This window comes from Falco biarmicus, chromosome Z, assembly GCF_023638135.1.
Source record: "Falco biarmicus isolate bFalBia1 chromosome Z, bFalBia1.pri, whole genome shotgun sequence".
NCBI classification, from domain to species: domain Eukaryota; kingdom Metazoa; phylum Chordata; class Aves; order Falconiformes; family Falconidae; genus Falco; species Falco biarmicus.
The window spans coordinates 73,667,161-73,681,138 of record NC_079311.1 but is presented as its reverse complement, the minus strand read 5'-3'; the positions used below and the strand labels follow the sequence as shown (position 1 = coordinate 73,681,138).

Sequence of the window (13,978 nt, the reverse complement as noted above, 5' to 3'; positions counted from 1 at the left end):
AAGAAAGTAGAAACCAAATAAAAATGAAATCTCACTTGAAGCAAACATACTCACTGGCACAATGAACTGCATATGGTTATGCTAATATTTTCTCCTAAAGTCTGAGATATTGTCTCTGATATAACTACCAGAAACAAAGCACCTTTTTAACTACATGTACTATATTATTTTTGCAAAAGATATTAGCATAACTCCCTTGTGCTTAGTATTTTTTATTTATTTTTAGAAAAACTGATTTTGTAATTTTAATTACAGCAGAACCCATTAACGTCGCTGAATTAAAAAAAAAAATTCTCACACCAGAAACAGTAATTTTATTATTATTGGACTTCCACACCTGGACTCCACCTTATTCCCACTGTAGGCACCTAATTCCTTAAAAGACCACTTGCACATTCAAATTTATTTCAGTTGTGAGTTGTACTCACCACTATGTTTCGTTCTATTTTCAATTTTTTAGCATAACAGTAGAAGGAAAAGACTAAAACTCTTTGGTGTAGCTCTCACTATTGCTTGGAAAAATTCCTCCTACTTGACATACACACGAAGATTCTCTGTTTTGTCAGTTTAAGGTGAGAAATTGGACTCCATCAGACAATTCAGGAAGATTATTTTATGACAGTAGAAGTGAGTGATGGTCTATAAAATTAGGGCACATTATCTACATAACTAACAGTACAGAAATGCAAAAATTGTGAGGTAATTACCATTTTATGTATCTACTAAAAACACATAAAATTGAGAAAACAGACAGCAGTCCAATATTGTCAACAAGGAAAGCCTTGCTCCACCCTATCCCCACCCTCATTTTTTCCTCCTTTCATGTAAAAAACCTGGCTATGCCATCCTATCCCATCCTTGGTGCTAGTTCTGCTAGTTGTCAAGCTATTCAGTGCACTGATTAAGTCATTAATCTAGCAGAAAACAAGTTGGGTTTTTTGTGCTCAGCTCATTTTCTAACATGGTAGACATGTCAGAAACACTAGAATTTACAAAACAAGTCAGCTGAGTGCCAGAAACCATTTAAGTTATACACAGGGAAATTGGAGGGGTTGGAATAAAAATGGAAGAGATGTGTTCAAGGCTGGGTTGGATGGGGCTTTGAGCAACCTGGTCTAGCAGAAGGTGTCCCTTCTTTAAGGTCTTTAAGATCCCTTCCAACCCAAACCATTCTATGATCCTATGAGAAAGAAAAGGGACCTGTACAGGAAGCCTTAATTTGGCTCTTCGAAGTTTCATGAAACTGTGCTTAAGTTACTACTACAAAATACAATACAGTGCTCACAATACACTACAAACTAGCAGTGCCAGTCAAGTTTATTAAAGGAAACCTTTTTGTTCTCAAAATATGTATGATTAAAGCTACCTGACAGTTTCCAGTATTTAATATTGTGAAGAGATTATGATCATTATCAGCAGGACTATTAACAAGATTCTGGTACAGAGAGTTTAATTTCTTTTACACTATTTTTTAACTGAAATTCCTTATCATGGTATAGAATTAACAGCCCAAATCATCAGATTTCTAAGGCTAATACAGTTCTATGACCATGTTTATTTTAGCAAACCTGTTCCCCTTGCTTCTGCAACATCATGCAGAGCTAGTGATCGAGTTTGCAAGACTGCAAGAAAAATATTCTATAACTAAGTGCTTCTTCCTTTTTAAAAGTTAGTTACAGCAACATATTCTTTAAGTTCATGACATTCTTTTTCTCCCCACAGTCTTACTGAATACCTTTTAAAATTAAGATGACCATCCATTTTCTTGTAATTAATGTACATGAAAATATTTTTGTGCCAACTTCTTAATTTAATTTACAAGTTTTTGTCCTTGTTTGGTAGTTAGTACCTCATCACATTTGCTGAGGTGAACTTACCTCCTCCTAAGTTACTTTGCCACACTACCTATTCCATTGATCTGTCTTGCAGTTAAGCTGTGCACCTATCACAGTATTATCTATTCTTTTTCACTACAGATGGCAAGAACTGTACACATCATTTCAGATGAAGTTTCAGCTGTGCTACCTGCTTTGCTCCAAAGAGCACTTCCTTTCCAGTGTAGCTTCCTCACAGCAGCTTCTTGTAAAGTTACCTCTGTATTGACAATAATTTCCTTGCATCAAACATCACAACATGCCATACTAATATTAAGTAAGACTCAGAACCAATATCCAGGGAGCTCCACTGCAATTATTCCTATTTGATAACCACTCTTCTAATTCTAACCACCTCTACCAGCTCCTTCTCTACAATTCTCTTACTAATCTCTACCTTAACTAATGATCTCCTATACTGTTCCACATCATATATTTCAACTTAGTCCCAATAAATAAGACTCCAAAAGATTTAGGCACATGATCCAGTTATAGAGCAACAATGAAACAGAGTATGTCAGCTAAGCTACAGTAACAAACCACATGCGAGTTCTTCACCACAACAAAGAAAGTAATTTGGTTTAGCTTAATCCCCCAACACAGTGGGAAAGAGTTGAACCAAATTACTTTGTATGTTCTATTGGCTAAGGACACGCAAACAGGTACTGCAACACAACAGACAAGGGAAGCTCATTGACCTGGTAATTTAGCCAGTTTTCTTTGAAGATCAATTCTTCTCTTCTGCAAAATAAATTCTAATATCCTCATTAGCATCTTTCAGTTCAAGGAATTCCAGCTCTCTTCATATGAGAAGATACATGGTCCAGCTGGCTTTGTTACCTAGGTTAGGCTTAAAAATCACAGAATACTTTAGGTTGAAACAAAGATTTGGAGGTCATCTGTTCTAATCCAGTGCTCAAAGCACAGCTAATTTCAAATTACATTAGGTTTCTCAGGGTTTCATCTAGTCAGGTTCTGATTATCTCTAAGAATGGAGATTGTGAACCTGCTGTAGGCAACCTGTCCTAGTGTCTGAGCACCCTCATTCTCGATTTTTTCTGTAGATTAGAAAAGCTTCAGTTTTAAAAGCAAGTGAGCTCTAGACATTTACATAAGGCAAACTCAGTTTGTGACGATTCAATTCAATATAACTTCACATTACAATTCTTACAGTGTTTTGATTTACTATCAAAATAAACATCACCCTTTGATTTAAGAAGTTACGGGTGAAGGACCTGCCAACTTCAAATGGTACTCTGCTGTACTGTCTTATCACATTACCTTTTCCACCAGAAATTTTCATTCAAGAAGAATGTATTTTATTCATACCACACACATTTCTTTAGGTGATCACAATAGTAACAGGGCTTCCCCACCCAGCTGACTAATTCCTGTTTTCTAGGAACGCCACATATATTTCGATGATGATCTTCCAGCTCAGATTTCTATTTTGCTGCATTTTCACTATCCTACCCAGGGCTAGTTTACAGTCTACATGTTGCACTCAATTGTTCTGCTCCAGGTTCTGTAGATGTACGTTTCAGTCAACTACAGAAGGTCATTTCCAGCATCTTGCCTAATGTGTTTTGTCTCTCTCCATTTGCTTTAAACTGCTATATGCATATTGCTATTTCCCCATGCTCTTTGCTTCCTCCTCCCAAATAAGCTTGCTCCTATTCAGAAGTTTTGCATTCCAGTGTACACCTAGCCTGCCTTCATCTTCCTTATCCTACTGAAGTAACCTCAAAATTAGGAGAATTAATTCCTTATTCACAATTATTGTATTACAGTGCACAAGAAAAAGTATTTTTTGTTAAACACTTGGCCTGTGTCACATGGTATGGAATATCCGTTTGGTCAGTTGGGGTCAACCGTCCTAGCTGTGCCCCTTTCCAACTTCGTGCACCTCCAGCCTGCTTGCTGCTAGGTTGCTGTGAGAGGCAGAAAAGACCTTGAATCTCGGTAACCACTGCTCAGCAATAACTACAACATCCCGCGCTCAGCAATAACTAAAACATCCCCATCCAAAACACAGCCCCATACCAGCTACTGTGAGGAAAACTGACTTTATTCTGGACAAAACCAGCACACCCTCACCTGCTACTTACTTTTATATAGAAACACTGACAGAAGGTCTGGATTCCCTGTAATAGATCCCCCCCAAATGACAGAGAACTAAGAGCAATTAAGAAACAAATACTGAATTCTCTGTAGAACACTTGGCTCGTGCCCTTTTTCATTTCCAGCCACTGGCCTCTTCTAGTAAAAAACTGTTGAGGCTTCATTGGTAAAAAAAGTGAATTGAAAGTAGAAAACTTTTTTGTACATTAACAATATCAAGAAAATACAACACTATTTTGCCAAGTAATAACTTCAGCTGACTTAAGATTGCAAGATATTTTACTTTCCACATTAAGATATTTGTGGAGTAAGTCATGCATTAAGAAACTTAAGGCATCTGTAGCAATTATTGTCAGAGGACTACATTTAGGGGAAAATAGAAGATATATAGCACAAAAGGTTTATCTAGAAGAAGCACATAAAAGGTTCCTTATGAGCCTTGCTTTCCACCATGCTGATTCTATTTAAAAAACACAAATTGTAACTCATGTGCATGTAAGCTGAAGAAAAACAAAAACTCTGATCTCCAGCGTACCTCTGTAGTACCAGCCAACATATGCACACACACATTAATGCTGCTGCTATTTCAGCTCTGCTTAAGGTGCTGAACACTGGAAACTCTCTTCCTAGAGAGGGATAACATCTTAAATATTTTTGCTTCAGTTTTCTGAAGAGTGTTATATTGATACAGAATTATGACCAGGAATAAAACCAATTCTGCCTCTATCCAAGCTACAAGCTTCATCAGAAATTACAACTTCTATTTATTTCTATATTTTTCTAACTTATTCCATATTATTCTAATTTATTCTATATTATTCTAACTAAGGAGTATACAGTAAAATATACTCCTTGCAGGTTTTGATTTGATGGGGGTTTTTTTTCATTTAAAGAAGTAATTTTCAGGCTAGCTTAGCACCGCATTTAAGCTACACTTAAAATAATTTCTAAACTACAAATATATTGAACTCAGCCCCCCTGCCCCCCAATTAAGACTTATTTCTTGAATTCTAATTTTTAAGAACATTTGAAGATTTTAAGCATTAAGGAAAGCATAGCTGGTAAGACCTAACTGCCACATTTCTCAAAGTTTCATAGATTATTCTATTAGTAGTAGAACAGAAAAAACAGTTCTGCATTTTTTCTTTCAGAGATATGAAGACTGAAACAAGTATGTCCTAACTCTACAAAAACTGAAAGAAGAACTACTATCTGCTTCTTTTTCAGATCCCTGAATAACTCATCAGATGAAGTTTCAAGTGTGTTAATGGTACCTGGGCAAAGTAAAAGCAAAGTAATAATAATTTTTAAACCAACAATTAAGTGAGCTTTTTTCCTCCTGAACATACTTGAAAACAAACAGCAGAAAACAGTGAAATGAAGTATCGCACTACAGTAAGTTATACTTCAGAAGTGACTTTAGTTGTTTTTCTAGAACCTGCTACTCACTGTGGGCATAAAATTTCAATGAAGGTTGAATACATCTTTTCAGAACTTTAGTGAGAAGTATTTCCTTTATTACAATTTTGTGAACAGAACATTGTAAAACAATTCACTCTAATCCAAAGAAAGGCCTGAAGGCATGCAAATATGCAATCCCCTCTTGAATTCTGTTAAATTTCAGCAGCTCCTAGTAACATATTCTATGGTTTAACTACGTAAGGCCTAGAAAAGATAGTTCTTTGTAGCAATTCAGAGTTTCTCTTCCTTGTTTCTAAGAACATTCATGCATCCTTCCATTACAAACAAAGAACACATTGCTACTAGGTAGCTTAACCATACACTATCAGTAACTCACCTCAAAGATTTTCAATATACCCTTACTGCTTTCTTAATCTTCACTTTTAGTCTCATGATCTGATTTAAATCCAAAATCTGCAACATTTTCCTCACTGTGTATCACAATATAACTCTAAAGTGTTGCAATATATGCTCTGTATCTACCTCCCTTTACTCAGCTGAACACATGACAGTTCATCACCTATACTGCTTTCTTCGTTACCAAAACACTGAATTTATTCAAGTCTTGTCAACAGCCATATTCACAATGATAACACACAAGACAAAAAAAGAAATGAGCTTGGATTTTACATCTGCCTGAAAAATCACCAACTACAAACATTTTCCCCTGTCAAAATCACAGAAGAGTGGCTGAGGTTGGAAGGGACCTCTGGAGGTGATCTGGTTCAACCCGCTACTCAAGCAGGGCCACCTGCAGCCAGTTGCTCAGGACAGTGTCCAGAGAGTTTTTTAGGATCTCCAAGGACGGAGACTCCACAACTTCCCAGGGTAGCCTGTGCCAGGGTTCAGTCACCCTCTCAGTAAGAAAGTGCTTCCTGAGGCTCAGAGGGAACATCCCGTGTCTCGGTTTGTGCCCACTGCCTCTGGTGCTGTCACTGGACAACACCAAAAAAAGCCTGGCTCTGTCCTCTTGGCACCCTTCCTTCAGGTATTTATATACATTGTATGCATATATATATATATGCGCACACATATAACGTATACGCAGCCTTCTCTTCTCTAGGCTAAACAGTCCCAGCTCTCTCAGCCTTTCCTCGTAGGAGAGGTGCTGCGGTCCCTTCATCATCTCTGTGGCCCACTGCTGGACTCTCCGGTACATCCACGTCTCTGCTGTACTGGGGAGCCCAGGACTGGACACAGGACTCGGTGTGGCCTCCCCAGAGCTGTTGTGGGGGGAGGGGAAGGATCTCCTCCCTTGACCTGCTGGCAATACTTTGCCTAATGCAGCCCAGGATGCCAGTGACCTTCTGTGCTGCAAGGGCACGTTGCTGGCTCATGTTCAGCTTGGGTGTCCACCAGGTTTTTTCTGCCAAGCTGCTTTCCAGCTGGTGTCGCCCTGCACACATTGGTGCATGGGGTTGTTCCTCCCTGCGTACAGGACTTTGCACTTCCTCCTGCTCAACTTCATGAGGTTCCTGTCTGCCCAATTCTCCAGCCCATCCAAATCTCTCTTCTCTGGATGTCGGTGCAACCCTCTGGCGTATCAGCCACTCCTCTCAGTTTTGTGTCTTGAGCAAAACTGCTGAGGGTACACTGCCCCATCATCTAGATCATTAACGAAGGTGGTAAACAGAAAAAATGCTAAAATTGGCAAGCTTTTGTTAAAAGTAAAGAAACTTCACTAGCATGGAAAACTGTATCCAGTTCTTAAAACACTGTATTTCCTGTCTTAAGGTACTACTTTGCTTTTCTAGTACCAATAATGCAACTACATTTGAATCTACCATTGTTGCATTTTAGTGGCACACAAAATTTTACATGCAATTCAATACCCCAGAGTTAAGCCCACAACCATCAATCCGTTTTGAGGTTGCATCTACAAAGGACATAACTATACCATTAACAGAAAAAATCCGCCAGGTGCTTGGTTCCTAAAGACATGAATCTGCTGCAGTTTTCAAGTAGCTGACAGACCTCCCTCCTAAAAACTACAAAGGCTCCTCTGATTAGTGAGGCATCTTTCCTCCCCAGTTACTACCTCCAACTACCCAATTATAGCCTCCAACTCCTGTAACGTTGCACACTGTACTTGAATTCCAAACCTGCTGGAACTGCAAGAGTTCACTTTGATATGCCTGTCTAGAAGACTGCAACTTAATGTAAACTCACAGGCGCTGTGGTCTGCTCTGGACTTGAAACCGCTAAAATTGCCTTTACCCGTGAAGGCTCACCAGACTTAGTCATATTCACACTACCTGAAGGCATTTCAAAGTTAACAAATCACTTCTAACAACGCAAGAATCTCCCATCTGTGGCCTGTCTCAAAAGAGCAGGGGCACACATGAACATCACTAAGATGAAACTCAGACAGTTAAAAGACTCCTTACCTTCTTAACAGGAACAAAAATCTTAACACAGGGTTAATTAAATGAGACTATCACATTTGCACACTCTCTGTCCAAACATTTCGCAATGCCCATCTCTCTCCATCATCATCCCCACATTTAAATCAGCCAACTTTAGCGTAAAGGCATAACTATGTCTCTCTCCAGCACTGAATCAAGAATGCTAATGGTCTTCACACATGAAAGACAAGCCGATATGAGGCTGTTCACTTCACACTGAATAGACACACAGCAGTTCAGGTGACCTATGGAGCATGCACACACAAAGAGAGGGCTAGTATCACCAAATTCCACATTTATTCCAGGCTCCTACATAGAAGGATTAACACAATTACTTAAAGAAGTAACAGGCAAAGTTTGCAATGCATGCAGGATTATAACCCTAGGCTCTTAATACCACCACTAGCAGAAGGCACAAACTGTAAGGTATTGCTATAGTCAAAGAAATGTCCTATATTTGGTATTTGCATGGCCTAATGCTTCTCTCATTAAGTCATGGCATTATTACTGGGTAGTGCACACAAAGAATTTTGAATGAGGTGGGCAGCAGGATATTTTATGCAGTGACAACACTGTAAGGAACAAAAATGCTTCCAATCACTTTATTTATTTATTGCCTTTTTTCTGATGCAAAGTTTAGCGGGATGGTGGTTGCGGTGGTGTTTCTGCATGTCTTCAGCTGAATATTTAACAGTTAAATACTTTGAGATATTCTGAGAAAGGTGTGTATCCTAAAAAGAATCACACAGATTCTTTGTGCTTAGGTGAAGTAAGTGCTCAGATCAACACGATGTTGTTCTATATGTTATCCCTAGGAAGCACTGACTGAGATTCCTGTAAAAGTTGCAGCCTAAAGTTCTCCTTATGCAGCAGAATTTTTTACAGCCGTTTTGTCAAGAGAACACCCCCACGAACGTCACCAATAATGTGTTACTTTCTGTTACTTGCTATAAAAACTACAGCACCGGGATTTCTAAACAGCATATATCAGAGAACTAAGGTCTTCAACTGCAAGTGTCTGGTTTGCCCTCCCAAAACAACTTGCTATTTCCAGCACTTTTTTAAAACCTACAGATTAGTCTTGTAGCCAGAATTTCTGACAGATTTAGGAGGCTCACCTATGTTTTAAGCGTGCAGATAAACATCCATTTGTTTATCTGTTATCCTGGTTTCTAAGAATGCAATAATTTTATTATTCTATAAACTGTTCATTCAAATACTAGTAACAATCTTAGAGGACTAGTTGCAATATTAAGTCTTTCACTATCTTTCCCTGCCAGCACCATCTCTTTCTCAAATATACTAGAGTGGACTGTATTTTGTAGCACACTCAACAAGCTACCAGGGACCTGCCAACTCTGCTTCTCAAAGCTAAACTCCCTTTTAGACATTTTAAGTGACTCCTGTGTTTCCTGCTCAAAACATTAAGTTCATTCTCATGAAAAGCCTGCTTTAACATGACTCCTGTGTCTCTTCAATTTCAGAGGTGTGTTTCTTTTACAGGATTAGAGTCTTTTACTGATAACAAATGAAGTATCTTGCACTCCTGATAGCAAATTAAAAAAAGATTCTTCTGATCAGTTTTCAATTTTATCAAGAACACATTTAGGAGTAACTATGAACACAAGTTTAAAACTCCAACATTATTCCAATTATATGTTTTCATACTGCAATTAAAAAGGAAATTTCAAACAAGTCGTTCAGGTTCATAGAGTCTAGAGACCACCTCAGCTCCACAATAAAAATAGTAATAATTTAAAAAAAACTATCTCCACTTAAAAAATGTAGAAAGATGGACCTCAGTTTATTATTCTCTCAAAGATCATTTGCTTACTTAAAAGAAAATCCTTTTTAGAATCTCCTTCATACCCCATAACTCACTTCCAAATTTCAGTAGTAAAACATAAACATATTGTAAGCACCTAATCTTGTAAGAATCCGAAGATGAACTAAGTTTAATCCTTCCTCTCCTTTAACTATTAAACCTTGGAGTAAATTAAATTTAATGTACCTTATGTCCATTTCCAGGAAAAAATGGAGAGAAATTAGGAGTCATCCCAAGACCTCCATAAAACTGTATATTCCTGAAATTATTGTCAGGTAGGCAATTTATATAGCCAGTTAGCAGTAGCATAGATCTGCATTTGTTTGTTAATAACCCATCATGTATTTCCTTTATTCTTCTGGTTTTCCCATTAACTATGACCAAGGTGTCAAGGAAGGTTCCTATTACAGATTAACAAAACATTTAAAGTAGATTCCAATGTGTACTTTAAGGTGCTACTCCAATACAAGTCAAAAACATGAAGATGTTCCTGATTGTATATGGTTTCTGCCAAATTAAGTAATCTAATTTCAGAAAGCGTGAGATAATAGGTGCTACCAATTACTTTTTAACACTGATACACAATTTGGACACACAAAAACTACAAAGATACAAAGACTTACAGCAGTGTGCCTATGCAAGATGTACAATTACAGGTTCCAAGCACTAGAAGACCTACTCCTGGTCTTACATATCAAGGTAGGAAATCTTTTAAAAGGGTACCTGGCCCTGAAAGTACCTTCTCTACTTTCTCAGAAACATCAATTATATTAGAGACATCCAATGGAATTAAGTTCCCTGCATCTTCTGGCAATTCAGCTCTTCCCTCTTCCATCCAGTCTCCCATAGACTGGGTTCTAACCTATGTCAAAAAGGGTTCTGTCCTCCCACACCAACACAAATGGGGGCAAAGACCTGGGAAGCAAGCCGTATCTTCCTTGAAGCTGAAGGAGAAGGGCCCAAGGGCAGCAGTCTGTAACTGGCTGCTGGTGTTGACTACAAGTGGCCATTTTAATTTAAGGGCCTCGGGACCTGATGCTGCCGCTGATTCTCCTCCTCCTCCGTGGTGCCCAGCTCCACCTCCCCACCCTCACACCACTGGTGATACAGGGAAGCCCTCACCAGGAGGATAAGGAAACACACCGGCGGGCGGGGCAGACAAGCAGGAGGGTCCCAGGCACAGCCATCCCGGAGGAGCGGCGCCCGGCACAGGGCGGGGGGTGGGCAGATTCCGGCCTGGGACACGGGACCGGAGGCGACGAGGGGAGAGGGGGGCTGCGGGCCCGGGCAGAGGGAGGGGCCGGGCAGGGCAGGGAGGGGTCGCGGCCGTTACCTATACTGGGCAGCAGCCCCGCTATGGGTGAATCCAAAGTAGTTGCCGGTGGCCATTTTGGCATCTTCTCCCAGCCGGCTGGGCACTGTGGCGACGATAACCGAGAGGCGGCGGCAGCGGCGGCGACGGCGGTCGGGGCCATGACAGGAGGCCCGGCAGGAGGAGGGGGGAGGAGGAGGCGGGGGAAGGGGGGAGGCGAGGGGACAGACAGACGGACAAGAGACAGAGAGCGCCGAGCGCCAGGTCAGAGGCGGCACCTCAGGACCCGCGCACGCCCCGCTCCGCTCCCCCGCCCCGCGCGCGGGCCGCATCCCCTCCCTCCCCCCGCGCACGGGCACACACACACACAGACTGGGCGCCGTTACTTACCATAGGTGAACGAAACTACCGGGCATATGGGAATCATGAGTCCGAGCTAGCAGCGACAGCGGCGGCTGAACTCTCAACTCTCACCCCCCCACCCTCCTCCTCCTCCTCCACCACCTCCTCACCGCCGCCGCCGCGCTCTCTCCCTTCCCCCCACCCACCCACGTACGACGACAACGGCGGAGTGCGGCCGGACTAACACCGTGCGCAGGCGCCGGATACGCCAGACGCCGCTGGGCATTGTAGTCCCGCGCCCGGCCACGCCCCTAGCCCCGCCCACTGAAGGGCGCACTGGACTCCGCGGCCGCCATGGTGGGGTGGGCCTTCCGGCGCGCGGGCGCGCAAAGGCTTTCGGGAGCGGTAGTTTCCCCCCTCAGGCCTAGGCGCCCCGGCGAGTCGCTGTGAGGGGACCGCCCCCCTTATCCCCCTCCTCCTTCCATGGCACCCCGCTCTGCGCCCGCAGCCGCATCGCGCCCCTACCGGCGGGCTCATTCTGTAAAGGCAGGGTCGGTTTCTCGTTCTTGCCTACAAAGGCACAATGCACCACCGTTATAGAAGTGAAGAAGAAACAAGTGAAGCAGCTCTCCACCACCCCTGCCACATACGTGGTGTCTGTCGCCACGCACATACTGCACTTGACAGCATTTACCGGCTTTCCCATGCAAACGCATCCTCAGGTGAGGCCTGGCATACACAGCAGGTACACAGCACTCCTGCAAGACCACAGTGCTGGAGCGCATCAGCTGCCATTAGTGTACATGCATGCAGAGTTCACAGCAAGACCTAAGGGCCTGTCTAAACTTGAAACTAGGTTTAGATTCATGTGGGCCCCCCAGCTGCACCACCACAACTGCACACATGGAGAGCAACAGTGCTGTCATCCAACTAAAGCCATGTACTCCTTGTCTGACCTGTCCCCAGGGCACCACAGCTGAATCACTTCTACAAACCAATTATGCAGTAGCTCATATGTGCTTATTGCACACATGAGGTAAAGCTTCACCTATAGAGCGCACTTCCATCTGCAGTTTCTAGACGCCAGGCGTCCATCAGATTGCTCCAAAAAAACACTGGGCAGCATACTGCAGCCAGTGCAGTAACTTACAGTTCAATGTGACTGAGTTCATCTGTTCCCTATGACTGTTCAACTCATAGGCAGTCCTTCTCCCTGAGCAGCAGATGCTTCTCAGAGCTCAGAAAACTGCAAAACTTAAATCCTTAAATACTTGCATCTAATATCTGTACTTTGCTCTGGGATACACATTTTTTATAAACTAAACAAGACTTATAAACACTTCTGGATTAATTAAAAAGTGATAATTTTACAAGTATTTGTTTTCTGTATGCCATACCTACTCAAAACGTGCCTGCTTGGGATCTCCCACAGGCCGTGCAAAAGCAGGGGTTTCCTTTATCCCACAGTACCTGCAGTCATCTTAGACATTAAGACTTTGACAAAGATATTATCATTCCTAAAACAAATGAGAAGAGGAAAGTATTTTCTCATCTAAAGCTTACATTATTGCAGCTGCATATGAAGTACAGGTACTTAAGATGCCAAACATCCTTGCCAATTCACTGAATGTAGTTTGTTGGTCATTATTATTAGTTTTGCATAAGAACTAAACAGTACTGTATCACTTGCTCATTCTTACCCTAATCAAGCACAACAGGAAAAGGAACTGGCATGGGAAAAGGAATTAATTTCCAGCCTCTGTGGTGCACTTCCACTCAAAGTGCTTTTTTGTGAGGAAAGCAGCTACTGGGTGAAGACATTCAATTGCTATTGCTTAAACAAACAGAAGCCCTAATCCTGAAGTTGTATATGAGAGTACTTCATGAGAGGGCTCTATACAAATCTTCTGTAGAAGAACTTACAGGGCATGACCTCTGCCCTGAGAGCCTCAATGCATTCAGCATACACAAATATCTTTACTGTCCCCTCCATTATTTTGTTAAAAATTGTTCATAATTGGACAACTAGATCATGGTGCTTGGAAAAGACAGAAATGGAAGTTTTCTTTGTTCCACTGTCTTTCAAGTTTTTTCAGTCACAAACCTTCCAATATACCGATAAACATACAGTATTCACAGAATTGTAGAATCACAGAACGGTTTGGGTTGAAAGGGACCTTAAAGATCATCTAGTTCCAACCCCACTGCCATGGGCAGGGACACCTACTAGACCAGGTTGCTCAAAGCCCCATCCAGCCTGGCCTTGAACACTGCCAGGGATGGGGCATCCATAGCTGCTCTGGGCAGCCTGTTCCAGTGCCTCACCACCCTCACAGTATAGAATTTCTTCCTATAATCTATGTCTACCTACCTTTCAGTTTAAAAGCATTATTTCTTGTTCTATCACTACATGCCCTTGTAAAAAGTTCCTCTCCAGCTTTCTTGTAGGCCCCTTTAGGTACTGGAAGGCACTGTAAGGTCTCCCCAGAGCCTGCTCTTCTCTAGGCTGAATTCAATACACATTTAATTAAAAACATAAACATCTCTATACACACACAGACACTCATACACCTTTTAAAACTGTATCACTAAAGCTGTATTTTGCAAATAGGTAGACCTGCAGTTGCCTATTCCTTTT

At 41.6% G+C, this 13,978-nt stretch overlaps 1 protein-coding gene and 1 non-coding gene across 4 annotated transcripts in view; both read right to left on the bottom strand.

Moving 5' to 3' along the window:
• The window catches only part of ZFR (zinc finger RNA binding protein), a 46,736-nt gene extending 35,230 nt beyond the window's left edge, over positions 1-11,506 (bottom strand). For all 3 annotated transcript variants that reach the window (XM_056324452.1, XM_056324453.1, XM_056324454.1), the window contains exons 1-2: positions 11,389-11,506; positions 11,020-11,104 (exon numbers count right to left, since the gene is read on the bottom strand). In XM_056324452.1, coding sequence (XP_056180427.1) covers positions 11,020-11,104; positions 11,389-11,425 — 122 coding nt within the window. In that variant the 5' untranslated portion in view covers positions 11,426-11,506. The remainder of the gene's footprint in view (positions 1-11,019; positions 11,105-11,388) is intronic.
• On the bottom strand, positions 1,484-1,620 carry LOC130143182 (small nucleolar RNA SNORA66). The gene has a single exon (XR_008819676.1). It is a non-coding gene; the product is annotated as a small nucleolar RNA SNORA66 (small nucleolar RNA).
• Positions 11,507-13,978: the final 2,472 nt, after the last annotated feature.